The 20837-nt window shown below is 41.3% G+C and overlaps 1 protein-coding gene across 2 annotated transcripts in view; it reads left to right on the top strand.

The window, feature by feature from the left end:
- The window catches only part of adamts3 (ADAM metallopeptidase with thrombospondin type 1 motif, 3), a 554270-nt gene that overhangs the window by 226221 nt on the left and 307212 nt on the right, over positions 1 to 20837 (top strand). For both annotated transcript variants that reach the window (XM_034170793.1, XM_034170794.1), the window contains exon 5: positions 6268 to 6458. In XM_034170793.1, coding sequence (XP_034026684.1) covers positions 6268 to 6458 — 191 coding nt within the window. The remainder of the gene's footprint in view (positions 1 to 6267; positions 6459 to 20837) is intronic.

Here is a 20837-nt window from a genome sequence, read left to right as displayed (position 1 = left end):
AATTGTCTCATTAATTTATGGATGTTTACAGGCTACTGACATCCCCATGGTTCGGGTTGGAGCTGCACCATGTTTTCAGTGTCAGAATGGTTATTCTCGCCGACAGAATCTTTTTCGATTGGCGGGTGGAAACACTTATATTGATGAGTTTGCACGCAGTACTGGCTATTTTCACTTTATTTGATTTGATTTTATTGTTTTTGGATCATGGGAATTTCGTCAAACGCAGGAGCAGACGAGGAACTCTGAGTCTTTTAACTTGAAGTGCAAAGCGGCCCACTGTGGAACAAGAGGATCCATTCACAGGAGAGACTCGAACAATCAGACGCAGACGCAATGAACAGATTACACCTGCTGCAGCAGACTGTGCCGGCCGCAAATCAGTACAGCAGAGACTCGAACCATCATGGACTTTTCTTCTGTCAGGACAACGAATTAAAATATTTTCACACATTTTCATCAAAATGAAGATGATCTCACTGAAACGGACAGGTAAGACTATATTATTTTCTTCTTGTGTGAATGGTTTCAATATTTAATAATAACATGATACGCTATTCAAGAAGGAAACAATATTTATTCTAAAAATAGCTGATATTTTCAGTTCCTTGTGACATTTTTCAGATTTGAATATACCTTTTTCTCAGAAAAAAATAAAATAAAATAAAAATACAATTCACACCATCACCAAAACTATTTTTTTTTATCAGTTGATTAGATCAAAGAGCTGGTAAAAAAAAAGTAGAATCTCCTGCCGAAATCGCCTGCATTATTTATTTATTTATTTTATAATCACCAGTCTGTGTTCTGAACTCTGCCAATATTGTCATTGTTGTCAGACTGAAGGTTTTCCTCCAAGTTTTTTCTCCCTCATTGTGGTCTAAATAAGGCTCAAACCCACAAGGCTGTGTCCTCCACAGCTTATTCAGACACACGTTCAGACTGGACTTAAAAAAAAAAAAGCTCCACATGAGAAAAAAATTGTCTGAAAACAGCTCGACCTCCACCGTGTTTACAATTGATCTGGGCTTGAATCAGCAGGTTTTGTTCCGGTGATGAAGTAGCAACAATATGGCCGTGGATGAGGCCTGAAATAGAGTGCAGGCTTCAGACAGCTGTAGTTTATCCTTCACCTTTGCACTTATCGACTTTTATTGTTCAGGATTTTTTTTAAATATCAACATTTTATCATTTTTAGTGATTATTTGTGCACACTTTTGATGTCACCTACACTTTAGAAACCAAAGTTCGACTCTGAAGATGTGCAGTAAGATTTTTCAGAGTGGAACTTTGATTGCTTCTCATTGTAACTCTTAAGTATGTTTTTAAGCACATTAGAAATTCCAGTGCTCACAATGGAGGCCCCCATCTTGTGCTAACTTGAACCCATTAGCATTGAGTTATGTGACATTAGCAAGTTTTCATCTTCATATTAGACCATTAGCATTAGCTCTCCTCCCTTGCTGAACACACCCTGAGCTAACAACTGTGTCCGTTTACCAAGTCGCCTGACGTTTTCCCAGAACTCCTTTGAAGCTGACTGAAAGTGATTCTCCATGGTCTAACCAAATTCCTCCCACACCAGAGTTTTTGGATCAGCCACCACTAAGGCTGCAGTCCTTCTGGCTTGCTAATACACGTCTGCTAATTCCCAAGACCTCTGTGCCAACCAGACACAAAAGGCTTCCTTCTTCAGTTTGACAGTTTCACAAAACTGCAGGTGTCCACCAGCGGGTTCTTGGGTTGCCACCATGACAAACACTGAGAGCTATCTGGCGACAGCTCAAAGTAGTGACCTCAACAATGGAGGCCTTGAACGTGTACCACTCCCGCTTCCATTTCCTCGACCTCCCTTGGGATGTAAGAGAAGTTTCTTTGGATGTGTGAGTTGAAGGCTGTCTCGACAGGCCCTTACACCAAACATTCCCAGAAAACCCTCACATTGCATTTGAGGCTTCCGGGTTGGGTTGGTGGTTTACCCCACATCTGACCCCACTCATTACCAGGTGGTGGTCATTTGACAGCTCTGCCCCTCTCTTCACCTGAGTGTTCAAGAAACACGGTTGCAGGTCTGCTGGGATGATTATAAAATCGGTCATTGACCTTTGGCCTACTGTGCTCTGGTACCAAGTGTACTTATGAACACCATTGTGCTTGGACAAGATGTTTGTTATGGACAATCCATGAGCAGCACAGTACAATATTTCAGCACTGGGATTCAAGTCAGGGGACTGTTTCTCTCCATCACACACCTCCTAGTTTCTCTATCATTTCCCATGTGAACATTGAAGTCCACCAGTAGAACTAAGGAGTCCCCTGAGACACTTTTTCCAGGTTTCAGTGAAGAGTCTCCAAGAAGGCTGGACACTCTGAACTGCTGTTTGGTGCATATGCAGAAACAGCAGTCAGATTCCTCTCTGTGGCATGAAGTCGCACTGGAGCAGTCCTCTCATTCACTGGGGGTTAACTCCAAAATCACAGCACTCAGCTGGAGATGTGTGAGTAATTACACACCCACCCACCACCTCTCACCCTGGACGACTCCGTAGAAACTGACAGTCCAGTACAAAGGCTGTGTACTCACAAAAACGTGGTGTACATCCGTCTCCAGAATAACGTTCACATGTATCAAAAGTGAAGTGACCATGGAAATGTGCAATGCACCACACCATGTTTTTGGCTGGCGAACATACATTTCTGCAGGTATTATTCCACCGGCAACATGTAGAGGAAATGATAATGTGAAAAAAAGTTTTCTTTGAGAATTTTGTAAATGTATTAAAAAACAACAACAAAACAAACTAAGGAGTCACATGTGCATAAGTATTCACACCCTTTGCTAATTTTTTCTGTATCCCTTCCCTGGATTTGTGCCTCGAGACAATCCTGTTTTTGAGGTCTACAGACAATTCCTTTGACTTCATGCTTGGTTTGTGCACTGACATGCACTGTCAGCTGTGGCACCAAATCATGTCCAGTCAACTGACTTTACCCCAGGTGGACTCCAGTTAAGCTTAGAAACATCTCAAGGATGATCAGTGGAAACACGATGCACCTGAGCTCAATTCTGAGCTTCACGGCAAAAGCTGTGAATACTTATGTACATATGAATTCTTTGTTTTTATTTTTAATAAATTTGTAAAAATCTAAAAAAAAAAACCCATCACATTGTCATTATGGGGTATTGTGTGTAGAATTTTGAGGCAAAAAAAAATAATTTCATCCATTTTGGAATAACTGTGTAACTTAACAAAATGTGGAAAAAGTGAAGCGCTGTGAATGCTTTCCGGATGCACTGTATATGTACTGAGCAAAGCCATACACCTATGTGTCACCCATAGGTATTCTGTAGAGAACCTGAACAGCCGATATGAAGTACGTGTCTGGGCCATAAACTTAGTATCGCTATGTTCACAACAGCTGTATGATGAACTCATTAATACATAAAGGGGTGGAGTGTTGGTGGCTCAGTGTGTGATGACAGATGCCTGACCATGCCTCTCTCTTAGAGTCCGAACCCACCTTGGGTTCAGGTGTCTAGTACATTATATTCTTAAGGGACTGCACGGTGGTTATTCTGAATGCTTACTTTGTTGGTGACAGTAAAAGTTCTCAGTAATCATGCATTAAGTGAACCTAATTGGATGAAGCTACAGCCATTCGCATACAACATTAAATCCAACAAGAATTTCACTCAGCGTGACTATTGCAACAGAGAAGTCTTAGATGATCCAATAGGATGTTTCACCAAGCCATATTATTCCAGGGATTTGCAATAAAATTATCTAAAATGATAGACACAGCCTCCACTACCAACTGAATTGAGCGGACTCCGAGCTAAGATGAGACGTGGTGACGTTGGACTCGGCTGCTGTCATTCAATGCAAACACACCTTCACCTTACAGAACTTTGTCTTACAACATTTTAATCTAAGAAATAAAAAAAACAAAGTTCAAACCTGTACAATTGTCATGGACAAGGAAACTATAGAGACAGCGCCATTTTTGTATCAGACTGCAAACATTTTTATTTCTACTCTAAAGTTGGACATTTTAGCACAGAGTCCTTTGGGAATGTGCTCTGTTTTGGAGGCAGCCTCAAGTGGACAGTCAAGGAACTGCACTTCTTCATTGGCTCCATCTGAGGCTGTTGGGGTTTGCTGCTTGGACAAGACGATTTCTGCATTTAACAGTCCACTAAGCTGTAAATGGGTACTGGCCTTGGCTGGGGAAGTTCTCTGCAGTGGACTGTTGTCACAATCGACCAGAATCTTGGATGATGTTGCAAGTAAGTGCTCTGTGAGCCATGCAACCATGCTAAAAATATTTCAGTTATAATCTTCATACTATGGTAATTCATCAACAGTTCCACGTATCACTTTGTGGAGACACATTGAGAACTAAAAATTGTAGACAAGTACCCACGTAACCCAGGTAACCAAATTAAAAGTAGATGGCAGCTGTAACTTGTACGCATGATTTACATTTGGATCATGTGGAATTGTTTAGTGTGTGTGTGTGTGTGTGTGTGCGCGCTTGTGGACCATGTGTACGTCTGTGCCTGTAATAATGTGTATGGAATGCCATGCAATTCACCAAATGAAACACAGCACGGGTCACATGGTGACTTAGTGGTTAGCACTGTTACCTCACAGCAAGAAGGTCATGGGATCGATTCCCACCTGTGGCCTTTCTGTGTGTGCATGGGTTCCCTCCAGGTACTCCGGTTTCCTCCCACATCTGGATGCAGGTTTTGTGAAATTGAAACTTTAAATCATCCATAGGTGTGCATTTGGGTGTGAATGTGTTTGTCTATAAGTGGCCCTGCGACAGACTGGCGTCCTGTCCAGGGTGTACCCCGCCTCACACCCTGTGACTGCTGGGATAGGCTCCAGCCTCACACCCTGTGACTGCTGGGATAGGCTCCAGCCTTATCCACTTACTCCAGTTAAGGGCCTTTGACCCTTAATTGGAGTAAGTGGTTGAAGATGAGTGAGTCAGCGCTGGTCCCATCGCAAAGGTTTTGAAGATTCTCAAACTGCTGCATCATGGTTTCATTAACCTGCAAGATCCCATTGCAGTTACTCCATATACATACTGTGATATGGAGTGTATTTCTCTACAGTGTTGGCATAATGTGGATTCCTATCACATCTTCATGTAGTGTACAGTTTTATTATGTCTGCCAAGGATGTAATAAAATCATCTGTTTATTTATTTAGTCTTTCTGTTTGCAGGATTACATCAAAACTACTGCATGGATTTTGACAAAATTGTCACCACAGATAGATATTAGGCCATGGAAGAATCCTTTAAATTTTGGAGGTGATCCGGATCTAGATTCTGCATCAGTTTTCACTTTATTTATGTTTTGAAGGATTACGTCAAAACTACTTCAGTGATTCTCACCAAATTTGCACCACAGATACATATTATGGCGTGGAAGTCTCCATTGAATTTTGGAGGTGATCTGGATACGGATCTAGATTTTGGATCAAGAGTACCCTTTGTATTGTCTTTGAAGGATTACTTCAAAACTATTTCATGGATTCTCACCAAATTTGCACCATAGATAGATTTTAGGGCAAGGGAGACTCCACTGAATTTTGGAGGTGATCCAGATCTGGATTCTAGATCAAGATTTCACTTTTTATAGGCTTTGAAAGATTACTTTAAAACTACTTCACAGATTCTCACCAAATTTTCACCACAGTTAGATATTAGGACATGGAAGACTCGAGATGATCTGGATCTGGATTGGTGGAAATCTCTGATTGTTCTTGTTTCTTTTTGTGTTTTAGGCTCATGATACCAACAGTCAAATTATGATGCTTTTTTGAATGTTTGCAAGAGTTGTATGTCCATTTTTTCCCCAATTGAAAATGGTTAAAATATTAAATTTGCTGAGAGGTGTTCAGACTTTAATATGCATCTCTGTTTGCTATCAACTTCTCATGCAGTTTTTAAAACATCTGTTGTTGTTCATTACTAGCTACAATGGCATTTAGAGAGTGGGCATCTTTTTGCAACATCATGACCTTCCAACAAGCAGAGAGCCTCCATAATTCTATGTTCAACTCAGCTTTGTGAGTCAATTTGCAAATTACTTGAAGTCTGAATTTCTTGGTATATCTTCCTGGTAATTGACAAGGGGTTGGACTTGGGCACCAATGCACACACCTACTTTTTAACATCAGCCTTCATGGATTGTGGTTTTAGACAGTCCTTTCACCCTCGCCTCCATTTCCCTCCTGCTGCTCTTTACAGAACCACAGCTGGATGTTCCAGGGATGCTTCACACCATATCAGAGCAGGTCAACCAGACCGCCCACCGGAACCGCCGCCACGCAGGGGACAACGACTACAACATTGAAATTCTACTTGGAGTTGACGACTCTGTGGTTCGTTTTCATGGAAAGCAGCATGTGCAAAACTACCTCCTCACTCTCATGAACATTGTAAGTCACTCGTTTTTGTGTGAGCAGTTTTACATCCACACCAAGTGATGTGCTGTGGATTTTCAACCTGATTTCTAAATACGTATCCACTGGCTTCATTCTTGGGATTTTTGTTCCCCAGTGGGACTCTTGGTTCACCTCACACAGTACACTGAACCCAAAACTTTTTCCACATTCACAGGAACATTTTCAGGAAAAGCTGGAGCAACCATAACAACAGCAGTGCCGTTTCACATGTCCTGTACTGTGTAGATCTCAGGTTCTGTACTAATTTGCTGTTAAGTGTGAAGTCTACGTGCAAAGCACATCTGTGATGACTAAATTTGAGAGGTAACGTATCTGGCATCTGGTGTGTTTTTCTGCTGCTGCAGCCCAACTGTATAAAGGTCCATATTGTACTTTGTATTCAGAGATGCTCTTCTGCACACTTAAGTTAAAATGAGCAGTTATTTAAGTCAGTGGTGCCTTTCTATCTGAGCATCACAGCTCAATGAATATTCCTTCTTTTATTATTAGGATCCTTTGACCAGCTTTGCTGTTTTTGTGCTGATTTTTATCTAGTTATGTTTTTTCTCTGCACAAAAAGTCAATAGGCAGGAAAAACCGGGGGGTCTAAAATGTGAAATTTACAGGTTTGGTAGATCTCAGGAAAAACTTGCCGTATGGAAGAAATGGCCAGTAAAATATATTAGGTGGCACTATAAATAGTCAAAACGTTTTGACAAGAAAACGTCTAATAACTTCTGATCTGTGCGGTCAAACATAGGAAAATCTCATACCGTTGCAATCGGTGGAGTGAGCCCATCCTAACCCAGTGAACTTGTCTCTGGATTTTTTTCTGGATTTTGGATTTTTCTCTGGGTCGTGAATCTCATTAATTGGACCAGAAGCCTTAAAATTTGTTGCTCTGTTTGCAGTTTTCATGACTTTGAGTTTGACCGTGCCTGATGCTCTTTGTTTTGTTTTTACTTTATTTGCAAGTTTCTTTTTTTTTCTCCCGTCTGCATATATAGTAATGGTAAATGCCACACTGGCAGAACCATTTATGAACATTAATACACATATATGCAATTTATTCTTGCAGGACAGAAGGTATGTATTGCGTGAATGAATGTGGTGTGCGTGTGTGACCCCCATCCGCCCTTCTCCATCACCCTACAAGATCCTACTCAAAGCCGACTGACAACTTCTATCAGGAGAGACTGACCACCAAAACAACACGAAGACAGACAAAAACGAAAGACAAGTGGTGAAAGCAATAACTGTGAAGTGAGACACCAAGGAGACGGTGCCCCAACATAAAACATGCTGGAACAAACCACCACACATGAACAAGCAGTGACAGTGACAGTCTGTTGTCTAGAGTCTTGATCCCCTTGAGAGCACCCAAAACCGAATTGTGGTGTCGGCCACGAACACGTGACCAGCCACACACACAGACCCAGATCACAGCTATATATCCGATCACGACTGTGGCTGGTGTGTTGGGCCAAGATAAAAGTACAGAACCCTACCATAAGACATGGACCACTCCAGCATGTCAGAAGCCATACGGCCGACCACAAGCGACAACGGAAAAGGGCCCAGGACGCAGGGCCCCAGGAGGAAGGCAGGCAGCCCTGGAGGAGCACCGGAAACACCGGGAAAGAACAAACCAACAAGGGGGAAAGGGGGCCAGGCAGCCGGAGATGGGTGAGTCACCCCGCCCGGCGGCCCCAAGCCAGGGAGGCACGGGATGAGACCCAGGAGAGACAGGGGCAGCTGAGGAGCCCGAGGGAGACCGGCAGGCCCCACAAACCTGGGAGGAGAAGCAGGGGCATAGAGAGCCACGTGCGATCCAGCCAGGAGAGAGAGAGAGAGAGCCCCCCCCCCCAGGCACCAGACCCCGGCCCACCAATGGACAGGCCCAGCGTGGATAGGAACGATGGCCATCCAGTTATCCACCGCCACCCCACCCCCCAATAGGACCAGAAGCCCGGCGTCGCAGCACCAGGGCTCCCCACGGGCAGACCAGCCACGCCCCGAAAGGGAGGAGCCGGAAGGGAGCGCAGGCCAGCACTCGACCTATCACCCCCCAGAAGCCTGCAGAGCCACCGGGCAGCACCGGAATGCAACTCCCCAGGCCCCCGATGTCCCACCCCCAACCCCAATCCCCAGGCAGCCCAGGACTCCGCACCCGGACACCAAACCATCCCCGCAGACCCCGGTCACACAGCCCCGCCACACCTGAGGGACCCCCCACACTAGAAGACACAAGCTGTCTTCTGCACCAATTCAAACATTCTCAAGAGAGAGAAAGAAAGGTGCAAAAATACAAAGTATCAATCACTGACAGCTAGAGTACCCGTAAAAGCTGCAACCTGGATCTGTAGCACAAGAGAGTGAAGTCAGTAGGTCCGCAATAAATGGAACAAGTCATAATGTAATAGTAATACAGTACAGGTGCAAGAGTGGCATTCCCTAACAGGCAAAATATAATTGAATAAATAAATTTAGACCTCCAAATTCCAATTCAAATTTAATGAGTTGATGAATAAAGACCATGTTTCATTAAATTGTGGTAAATGGGTTCTTAATAAAGCGGATATTCTTTGCTATATATTTGGAGAGGAGGTTTGACCAGTGGTTAATACTGATTGGTTGTTTATTTTGATGGCGGAGCGCTAGCAGCAATTAAGAGATTATTGCCCCGTCTGCGCTTAAACTGCCTTGTTTCTGCTTACAATCGACTTTAGAATGATTAAGAGGTTTTACATTGTCATCTGACAGTTAATAATCACATTATTAGTGTGAAGTTCGCTGATCCACAGCAGGATTGTTTTCCACCGGCGCGGCTCCATTTGAAGCCCGAGGCGTCAGCGCACATACACCGTCAGCGTGGCTCCACCTGAAGCCTGAGGCGCCAGCGCAGTTCCACCGGCGCGGCTTTACCGAGGCCCGAGGCGCCAGCGCGGAGTTATCTGACCATCGGTCCGAAGAAGGCACTGATGGCGGAGGAGGGAGACGATATCAAGAAGTCCCTGGACTTTTTGTCTGAGGAAATCTCTGTTGTTAAAATGCAGCAGAAATCCATTATGGAGCTGGTGGAAGAAGTGAAGGCTCTCCGGATCCAGAATGCCGAGAAAGACCGGCGTCTGGTGTACCTGGAGAACCGTGTTGCGGAGTTGGAACAGTACACAAGGATGAACGACGTTATTATTACAGGAATTCATATTAAACCTCGATCCTACGCACGGGCGGTGTCAGAAGACAGCGGAGGGGAGGCCAGTGAGCAGGAGGCCAGCTCAGTGGAACAACAGGTGGCTGACTTCCTGCAATCTAAAGGTATTCAAATGAACTGTAATAACATTGAAGCATGCCACCCCCTGCCCAGGAGAGAGGATGGAGACAAGCGAGCAGTTATGAGGTTTGTCAACAGAAAACATAAAATGGCATTGTTAAAACAGGGACGGAAACTCAAAGGAACAAACGTATTCATCAATGAACATCTGACCAAAAGAAACGCAGACATCGCCAGGAAAGCTCGTTTCACAAAAAAGCAGGGAAAAATTCAACAGACATGGACATCCAACTGCAAAACATTTATCAAATTGAATGGAACACCAGAACAAGCGAAGGTTATGGTAATCAGGAACATCGAGGATCTGGACAAATACGACCAATAAGGTATGAGGACACAAACACATCACAACACCATGACACAGACCAGAGGAACCTATTCATCTACTACATCATCTACATCTGGAGACAAGAAGGATATAACTCAAAGGATTGCTGATCATGGAAAAGTAGAACTGAGAACATTTAAATACACAGACCACAATGTACTGGACTTGGAGCACGATATAGACCCGGACAATAATTTCTTCTCAGATATCAATGACAGTTGTTGCTATTATACAGATGAACAGTTTAATCGGATCATTAAAACGGATAACAAATTAGCAATAATCCATTTCAACAGCAGAAGTATATATGCAAACTTTAACAACATTAAAGAATATTTAAGTCAATTTAAAAAAATATTTAACATAATTGCTATATCAGAAACATGGATCAATGAAGATAAAGGAATGTATTTTGAACTGGATGGATATGAATTTAACTGTGTAAACAGAAAGAATAAGAGTGGAGGAGGAGTGGCTGTGTATGTAGATAAGAACATGGATTATAAAATAGTAGACAATATGACAACTGTGATCGATAACTTATTAGAATGTATAACTATTGAAATATGTGAAGAAAAAAGCAAAAATGTATTAGTCAGCTGTATATATAGAGCACCAGGATCTAGTATTGAAACATTCACTGACTGTATGGAAAAAATGTTCTCAAAAACTAATCAAAAAACTGTGTTCATTTGTGGTGACTTAAATATTGATCTGCTCAATCCAAATAAGCATAAAATAACAGATGAATTTATCAATATAATGTACAGTATGAGTTTATATCCAAAAATCACCAGGCCAAGCAGAATTACATCCCATAGTGCTACCTTAATTGATAATATATTCAGCAATGATATTGAGAATAACACTGTGAGTGGATTATTAATCAATGACATTAGTGATCATCTACCAGTTTTCATCGTTTATAATAGAAACCATCGGCGGAATCAGCCAGAGGAGAAAATAAAATACAGGCGAGTGCGGACAGAGGAAAACATGAACACACTAAAGAAGGATTTACAGGAGCAAAACTGGGAAAAGGTATACAGTGAAAGTGATGTTGATAGTGCATATGAAACTTTTTTTTACAAATATTTACATCATTATATGATAAAAATTGTCCAATTAAACAAGACTACAGAAAACAAAAAATCCAAGATCGACCATGGATGACGAAAGGGTTATGAAATGCATGTAATAAGAAAAATACACTGTATAGAGAATTCCTAAAACTAAAGACTAAAGAGGCAGAAAATAGATATAAGAAATACAAAAATAGATTAACTAATATTATACAGGTATGTAGGAAGGAATATTATAGTAACATATTATATAATAACAAAAACAACATTAAAGCAATATGGAATATATTAAATAGCATTATCAAAAATGGTAATATAAAACAGAGTTACCCTCAGTATTTCATTGATAATAATGTCAAGAAGGAAAATAAGGACGAGGTAGTCAACGGTTTTAATAAAGTTTTTGTAAATATTGGACCAAGTTTGGCAGAAAAAATTCCCAACCTGAGGATTGGGATAATAATCTCATAGAAAGAAATCCCTGTTCAATGTTCCTCACAGCAGTGGATGGAAAAGAAATTATAGACATTGTGAATAATTGTAAATATAAAACCTCTACCGATTTAAATGAAATTGATATGGTGGTGGTAAAACAGGTCATTGAATGGATTGCAGAACCATTAACATACATCTGTAACTTATCATTTCAAACCGGTAAATTTCCCAATCAAATGAAAATAGCTAAGGTTGTGCCGCTGTATAAGACTGGGGATAGACATCACTTCACAAATTATAGACCTGTTTCTTTGCTTCCACAATTTTCCAAATTATTAGAAAAGTTATTCAATAATAGACAAATTCATAAATAAACATAAATTACTTACTGATAGTCAATATGTATTCAGAGCACATAGTTCAACATCACTTGCATTAATAGAATCAGTTGAGGAGATTACAAACGCCATAGACCACAAATTACATTCAGTTGGAATATTTATAGACCTTAAAAAGGCTTTTGATACAATCAGTCATGACATATTAATCAATAAACTTGAACAGTATGGGATTAGGGGGTTGGTGTTGCACTGGGTGAGAAGCTACTTAAGTAACAGAAAACAAGTTTGCGAAGTTGGGGGAATATACGTCATGCTTGGACAATGCTTGTGGCGTCCCACAGGGGTCAGTATTGGGTCCAAAACTGTTTCTAATGTATATAAATGATATTGTCAATGTTTCCAAAATATTAAAATTAGTATTATTTGCAGATGACACAAGCATTTTTTGTTCAGGGGGGGATTTGCAGGAGTTACTGAGGAGGATCAGTATAGAAATGGGAAAATTGAAAATATGGTTTGACAGAAACAAATTATCATTAAACTTAAGTAAAACAAAATACATGTTATTTGGCTATTGTAATACAGACATACAGGTTCAGTTACAAGTCGAGGGGGTAGATATTGAAAGGGTACATGAAAATAAGTTTCTGCGGGTGATAATAGATGATAAGATAAACTGGAAGACTAATATAAAACATATACAAAGTAAACTGTCAAGAAGCATTTCAGTTCTAAACAAAGCGAAACATATACTGGACCACAACTCACTCCGCATTCTTTACTGCTCAGTGGTTTTACCATATTTACAGTACTGTGCAGAGGTATGGGGTAATACTTATAAAGGTACAACACAATCACTATCAGTAATGCAGAAAAGAGCTATAAGAATCATTCATAATACTGGCTATAGAGATCATACAAATCCACTATTTTTACAATCCAAAATCTTAAAATTCACAGACTTGGTTCATTTTCAAACAGTACAAATCGTGTATAAAGCAATAAACAATTTACTTCCAGCAAATATTAAAAATATGTTTTTTAACTGATCAGGGGATTACAGTCTGAGGGGGGAATTTAATTTAAAGCATCAGTGGGCACGAACAACATTAAAAGGTTTCTGTATTTCTGTCTGTGGGGTGAGGATGTGGAACAGATTGGGAGTGGGGCTCAAGCAATGTCCAAGCATGAACCAGTTCAAACAGCGGTACAAAAATATGTTTTTTTTGTAGGTATAGGGAGGAGGAAGGGTAATGAGGGTTAGGGTGTTTTTGTTTTTTGCTTCGGCTTGTAAATATATAGTATTTTGTATGTAAGTAGGTATATGTAGGTGTATATTTATGTTTGTGTATGTATATGTATGTATGTATGTATGTATGTATATATATATATATATATATATATATATATATATATATATATATATGTGTGTGTGTGTGTTTGTATATATGTGTATATATATATGTATATGTATCAAATGTTCGAAATACACTGTTTTCATTCATTCATTCATTGGTAATAGTCAGTGCTACAAGTATAGTTTTAGACTGTTTAGTTGGTAGTTCAATAATTGTAGTGTCTCCAAGTAAACATAAATTAGGAGATAAGGGAATTCTATATCCCAAGGTGAAGGACATTTTTTTCAGTGACTTTGGACCAAAAACACTGGACAGGTGAGCAAAGCCAAAGGGCATGAAAATTGGTATCAGTGGTGTTTTGTTCACACTGTGAACAAACATCAGAGTCTGAGAAGCCCATTTTATACATCTTATATTGTGTAATGTGTGTTCTATGAAGAGTTTTGTATTGGATGAGTTGTAAGTTGGTATTTTTTGTCATTGAAAATGTGTTTTTACAAATCTGTGTCCAGTGGTCAGGGTCAGAGGCGAGGAGGAAGTCTCCCCCCCATTTTGAACTGGGTAAATGTAAAGCAGTGTCCATGCATGATATTCATTTATGTACCGTAGATAAGGTTTTCTTTATTGGGAGGAGGTTCTTGATGTCTGTCACTAATGTGGGTGGTTCTGGTGGACACTGAAGTGTCTGGAGGTTTGACATCACTGCATGCTTTACTTGATGGTAATGAATAAAATTTCCTCCTATAATTCCAAACCTCTGCATCAAGTTATTAAATGGCACAAACCTGTTATTATGAAAGAGGTGATGCAGGTGTGTGATTCCTTTCTGTTCCCATGTGCTGATATAAAGAGCTGCTTTATTAATCTTGAAGTCTGGGTTGTGCCAAATAGGAGCATCTGTACAGATTTCCATTAGTGAGTTTGTAATTTGTAAAGTTTTCCACCAGGCAGTCAAAGTGGAAGATATCAACGGATTTTTAAAACATTTATGGCGTTTAACGGAAGTAGTTACAAAGGGTAAATCTGAGAGTTTGATGTTGTTACATTCTAACTGTTCTAATTCAATCCAGGAGCTGTGGACTGGATCAGGATGAATCCATTTGATCAAGTATTGTATCTGATTAGCCAGATAGTAATGTAGAAAACTTGGTGCTTCCAGACCCCTTGAGATTTATTTTTCTGAAGAGTAGCTAGACTAATTTTAGCTTTTTTATTTTTCCAGTAAAACTTTGAAGTGGCCGAATCTAAAGACTGAAACCAATTGACTGTGGGTTTGAGCAGAATCATTGAAAACAGATAATTAATTTGTGGTAATATTTTTATTTTGATAGTTGCTATTCGTCCTAATAGGGAGATGGGGAGGTTGTTCCATCGTTTCAAATCATTACAGATTTTGTCAGTGAGTGGGGCAAAGTTCAAATGTGCCAGCTCTCCTAATTTAGAAGAGATGTTTATGCCTAGGTACTTAATATTGCCAGAAGGAAAGGTGTGGATCTTGGGGTGAAGGATTCCATGAATCCTCAGTTAAAGGAAGTATCATTGATTTTGACCAGTTAGTAGAGTAATCTGATAGTTGTGAGAATGTAGTGATCAATTTAAATACTTCTTGTAGCGATTTTGAGGGTTCTTGGAGATATAGTATGATATAATCAGATGGTCTAGTGGTTAAGGCGTTGGGCTTGAGTCCAGAAGATCATGGGTTCAAATCCCCGCCTGACTGGAAAATCACTAAGGGCCCTTGGGCAAGGCCTTTAATCCCCTATTGCTCCCGGTGTGTAGTGAGCGCCTTGTATGGCAGCACCCTGACATCGGGGTGAATGTGAGGCATAATTGTAAAGCGCTTTGAGCGTCTGATACAGATGGAAAAGTGTTATATAAATGCAGTCCATTTACCATTTACCATTTTATAGATTGATTTTGTGGTCAGACTGCAGAGTTGATACCCTTGATGTTAGCATTCTGATGTATTGCAGCCGTAAGTGGTTCGATAAATATTGCAAAAAGCAGTGGTGAGAGTGGGCAGCCTTGTCTAGTCCCTCTTTGCAATGTGAAACTTTGAGAGGTAATCTCATTAGTTGTGACTGTGGCCTTTGGTGAGTTATGTAGGGTTGTGATCTAGTGAATAAATGATTCTCCAAAACCAAATTTATGGAGGACTCTAATCAGGAAACTCCAGCTGACTTTATCAAAGGCTTTTTCTGTGTCCAATGACACCACTATTGCCTTTGTATTGCTACGCTGTGATTTGTCAATAAGATTGAGAAGTCTTCTGATGTTACCAATAGAATGTCGACCCTTAATGAACCCAGTTTGTTCGTTATGTATTATTGATGGTAATATTTTTTCTAAGCGAGATACCAATGCCTTAGCAATGATTTTTACATCAGTTTATTAATGATAGCGGGCGGTAATTTTAAGTCAGAGTAGGGTGTTTTTCTGGTTTTAATAGTTTTATTGCTGCAGTATTCATATGAGTGGGAATCTGACCTTTAGTCCAGATTTCTGAAACCGTCCTAAAGAATAGTGGAGCCAGTATCTGCCAAAAATGTTTCAGGAATTCGTGAGGAAAGCCATCTGGGCCTGGAGCCCTGCCATTTGGCATTTTGTTCAAAGCTGCATGTAGTTCTATGATAGAATAGAATAGAATAGAAAAGAATGCCTTTTATTGTTATTATACGATGTACAATGAGATTAAAAGCCAACTCCAAAATCAGTGCAGGCAAGTGAGAAGAAAAGCAGCGATATCAAATAATATGTATAAAAAATATATATACGATGTAAACATTAGAAGGTAAGGTGCATCGTCCTGGATGGTATGTACATTGCAGAATAAGTATGTTATTATATACATTATTAGAAATTATAAATATTGCACATTATGGGATGGAATGTTGCACATTATTGTCGATGTATGCAGGAATTCAGGATGGTTACCGCTTTGGGAAAGAAACTGTTTTTGAGTCTGTTTGTTCTGGTCTTAATACACCTGTAGCGCTTACCTGAGGGCATCAGGTCAAACAGTTCAAAGGCAGGGTGGGAGCTGTCTTTAGTGATGTTTAGGGTTCTGCTAAGGCAGAGGGAGCTTGCCTGTGCTTCCTGTAGTCAGTGATGATTTCCTTGGTTTTCTTGGTGTTCAGTGTGAGGTTATTCTCTGAACACCAGGCTGCCAGCTTCAGGACCTCCTCTCTATAAGCTGTCTCATCACCCTTAGAGATGAGTCCGACCACGGTGGTGTCATCAGCAAACTTGACCACCGAGTTGTTTTGGTGAGCCGAACTGTAGTCATAGGTGTAGAGGCAGTATAGGAGGGGGCTCAGCACACAGCCCTGTGGGGAGCCGATGCTCAGCATGCGTGTGGAGGAGAGGTGGGGGCCAAGTCTCACAGTCTGGGGCCAGTTGGTCAGAAAGTCCTTGATCCAGGCACATGTGAGAGGGGGGAGGCCGAGAATGGCCAGTTTTGTAGTGAGAATGTCCGGGATTATTGTATTGAAGGTTGAACTGTAATCCACAAAGAGCATCCTAACGTAACTTTGCTGCTGCTCCAGGTGGCTCAGCGCAGAGTGGAGAGCTACGGCGATGGTATCCTCTGGGGATTTGTTCACACGGTATCCGAACTGGTGAGGGTCAAAGTCTGGAGGAAGATAGACCTTGATGTGCTGGAGAACTAGTCTCTCGAAGCACTTCATGACTACCGGAGTAAGGGCCACCAGACGGTAGTCATTCAGGCTGGTGATGGGAGACTTCTTCGACACAGGTATTATTGTGGTTGCTTTGAGGCAGGATGGGATAACTGCCTGGTCCAGAGAGAAGTTGAAGATCCTGGTGAAGGTGGGAGGAAGCTGGTAGGCACGCGCTCTGAGCACCGTGCCAGGTACTCCATCTGGGCCGGCGGCTTTCTTAGGATTCACTGCCAGGAGCACCCGTCTGACCTCATGCTCCTGTACAGTGAGAGGAGTGGAGCAGGAGAGCGGTGGAGGTGGGGGCACAGCTTTAGCAGATGAGTGCTGCTGGGATGTATCAAAACGGGCAAAGAAGCAGTTAAGCTCTGTCAGTGGCACAATTCAGGTCTCCTGATGGCACATCACAGCCCGTGAAGTTTGTGATGTCTTTTATGCCCCGCCACACCACCCGTGTGTTGTTGCTGGCCAGGTGGGACTCTGTATGCAACCTGTGGTCCTCTTTGTCCCTTCTCACTCCTCTTTTCAGGTTAGCTCGAGTAGTGCTGTACAGAGCTCTGTCGCCAGACCTGAAGGCTGCGTCGTGGGCCCTGAGGAGTGCGTGGACTTGGCTGGTCATCCAGGGTTTCTGGTTTGGGAAGACCCGGATGCTTTTGTCCACAGTCACATTCCTGGCACAGAACTGGATATAGTCCAGTACAGTTCCTGTGAATGTCTCCGGTTCCTGATGTTTGAATAAGTCCCAGTCCATCTGTTCAAAGCAGTCCTGCAATTGGGAGAGTGCATTTTCAGGCCAGGTTGTAACAGTCTTTGTAGTGGGTCTGGCATTGCGTCTGAGGGGGGTGTAGGCTGGTGAAAGCAGGAGGGAAAGATGGTCTGACTGGCCGAGGTGGGGGCTCTGTATGTGTGCTTGATATTTGTGTAGACATGATCAAGAGTGTTCTCCCCCCTGGTAGAACACTTAACATGCTGGTAGAACTTCGGGAGTACAGTCTTCAAGATGGCCTTATTTAAATCCCCTGCGATTATGTGAACACCGTGGGGTGAGCCCGCTGCTGTTCGTTTACGGTGTTCAGCAGGAGAGAGAGCGCTGTGTTTACACTAGCTTCCGATGGTATGTACACAGCCGTGATGATCACAACAGTTAGCTCTCTTGGCAGAAAGAAAGGCCGGCATTTTACGGACATGTACTCGATGTCCGGGGTACAGTGATTCTCTATGATTGTCCCGTTGTTACACCAGTTTTTGTGCACATACATACAGAGCCCCCTCCTGTACTCTTACCGGAGTCCTCAGTCCTGTCCCAGTCGAGCAGAGTGCGGCCTGCTAGCTGCACGCTAGCATCATGAATTCCCGGCTGAAGCCAGGTTTCGGTGATAATCAGAACACAGCAGTCACAAACGTAGCGGTTTCCAGCTAGTTGTAGTTCCAGGTCGTCTGTTTTATGCACCAGGGATTAGGCGTTGGAGAGATACAGGTTTGGTAGAGGTGGCTTATGTGATTGTTTCCTTAGCCTTAGCATAACGCCGGACCTACGGCCCCGCTTCTGTTTCCTCTCCCTCCTCTGTCTGCGTCACCTCATAGACCTGACAACAATCCATGGAGAGCCCAGTGGTCTTGCTATGTCGTGTGGGATGTTGTGCATGTAGTGAAAGTCACTCAAAACAGATATCTGATGTTGGTCTCCGATATCCAAAAGCATCTGGCGGGTGTACTGGATATTCGCAGTACAGATAGTGCACAAAAGGAAGAAAAACAAGAAAAAAGAAAAGGAAAATAGCACTGAAATGGAGAGCTGTAAGCCGCAGCAACCATGCACACCGCCATTACTATTTAAAATTATAGTTGGGTGGTGTGTTAGGAGGTGTGTCTAATATATCTGTGTGTTCTTTAGATAGCTGAGGTAGGTTTAGATTGTCGAGGAATGACTGGATATCTACTGGATTAGGTGTATTCTCCGATGAATATAGATTACTGTAGTAGTCCTTAAATATCTGATAATCTCCCGTGGCGACTGCGTATAGTTTCCGGCTTGATCCCTAGTAGATGTTATCCTTGATTTTTCCTTACTGCGTTGTAGTTGATTTGCCAGAAATCTACCTGATTTATTGTTATGTTCAAAATTATTATATCTAAGTCATTGAATGAGGAACTCTTTTTTTCGATTCATTATGGTCAAGTTGGAATTTTGCATCATTTAATTCAGACAATGTTTAATAACTTGCTTCTGCAGCATATTTATTTGTTAAATGTTTAATTTTTTCTTCAAGGTCATTTTGTAATTTATGTTCCATTTTACTTTTATAAGAAGAATATGAAATAATTTTCCGTCTGATTACTGCTTTTCCCGTTTCCCAAAGCAAAGAAGGAGAAACACTCGGTGAGTCATTTCTTTCTATAAAGTCTGCCCACTCTTTCCTTATGATTTTGTCAAATTCACAGTCCTTTAAAAGTGAGGTGTTAAAGCGCCATGAGTGAGATGACTTTAATAGTGGATTCTATTTGTACGGAGAGTGACACAGGTGCATGATCGCTAATAGTGATGGAATGAATTTTAGAATTAATTTTGGGAGTTATAGAATTACTAGTTAGGAACAAGTCAGTTCTAGAATGAGACTGATATACAGGAGAGAAGAATGTGTATTCCTTTGTCAATGTATTGTTGCTCCTCCAACTATCCACCAAACCAAAGTCATCCATATACTCCTTTATAGTTTTGGCAGACTGAGAAAGCCTTACAGATGTTGTAGAACTGGAACGATCTAAAGACGGATTTAAAGCAACATTAAAGTCCCCTCCAATGATGAGTGCCGAATTGGCCATTAAATTAGAAATCTGTGAAAACAGTGTAAGAAAAAAGGTTGGGTCATCATTGTTGGGAGCGTATAAATTAACAATTGTAAATATTTCACTAGAAATAGTTGCCTGGGTTATTATATACTGACCTTCAGGATCTGTCACAGAGTTATTAAGAATGAATGGGACTCTTCTATGAACTAATATACTCACTCCTCTTTGTCTGCTGTTATAATAAGCTGAAAAACACTGACTAAATATTGGGCCAATCAGTAAATTTTCCTCTGCTTTAGAGTTCTAGTGTTTCTTGTAGAAGACAAATATCTGCATTTAATTTTGCGATGTGATCCATGACTTTTATCTTCTTTGCCTGTAAGCGAATGCCACGCACATTCCATGACACCAAATTTAGAGGATGCATATTAAAGAAAAAAATTTCTGATACTACATATTGAAAAAGCTCACAGAAAAGAGAAACAGACACAAGTATGACATACATTGAACATAGATTACACATGTGCATGATGAGTGAGTGTAACAGGTGTGAGTGGGTTAAAGTGCACATGTAGCTTAAGGAGAGACTGCGTGCAGGGGGAGCGTGTTTAAATTATCCATCTTCTTAAGACTGCGGACATCCTCAGAAGAGCCACGGGGTTGTGGATGGATCCCGATACAGCTGACCATCTATATACAGTTTATCTACTACCAAGTATGCACGTTCATTATTCTGCCTGTGCCGTTTCATGATCGGGTAAAGAATCTTTCTGTGGTCGTTGATTTCTTTTGGGAACTGGTCATATATTCCAAAGTTTGTCCCTCTGAGCTCTCTGGCTTTGCTTTTAATGAGGTCTTTATGTTTGTAATGTTCTAGTTTGTCGATGATGGGCCGAGGTCTTCTGCTCTTGGGTCCACCGAGTCTGTGCACACGATGAAAAGTGATGTTATCGACAGTAACTGAAGGAAGTTTGAGTTTGGAAATCATGAAGTCTTTTAAAAGGTTAAAAGGGTTTCTGGATCATCTG

Source organism: Thalassophryne amazonica, chromosome 5 (genome assembly GCF_902500255.1).
Source record: "Thalassophryne amazonica chromosome 5, fThaAma1.1, whole genome shotgun sequence".
Lineage (NCBI taxonomy): Eukaryota > Metazoa > Chordata > Actinopteri > Batrachoidiformes > Batrachoididae > Thalassophryne > Thalassophryne amazonica.
The sequence above is the reverse complement of the archived record's forward strand: the minus strand, read 5'-3'. Positions and strand labels throughout refer to the sequence as shown.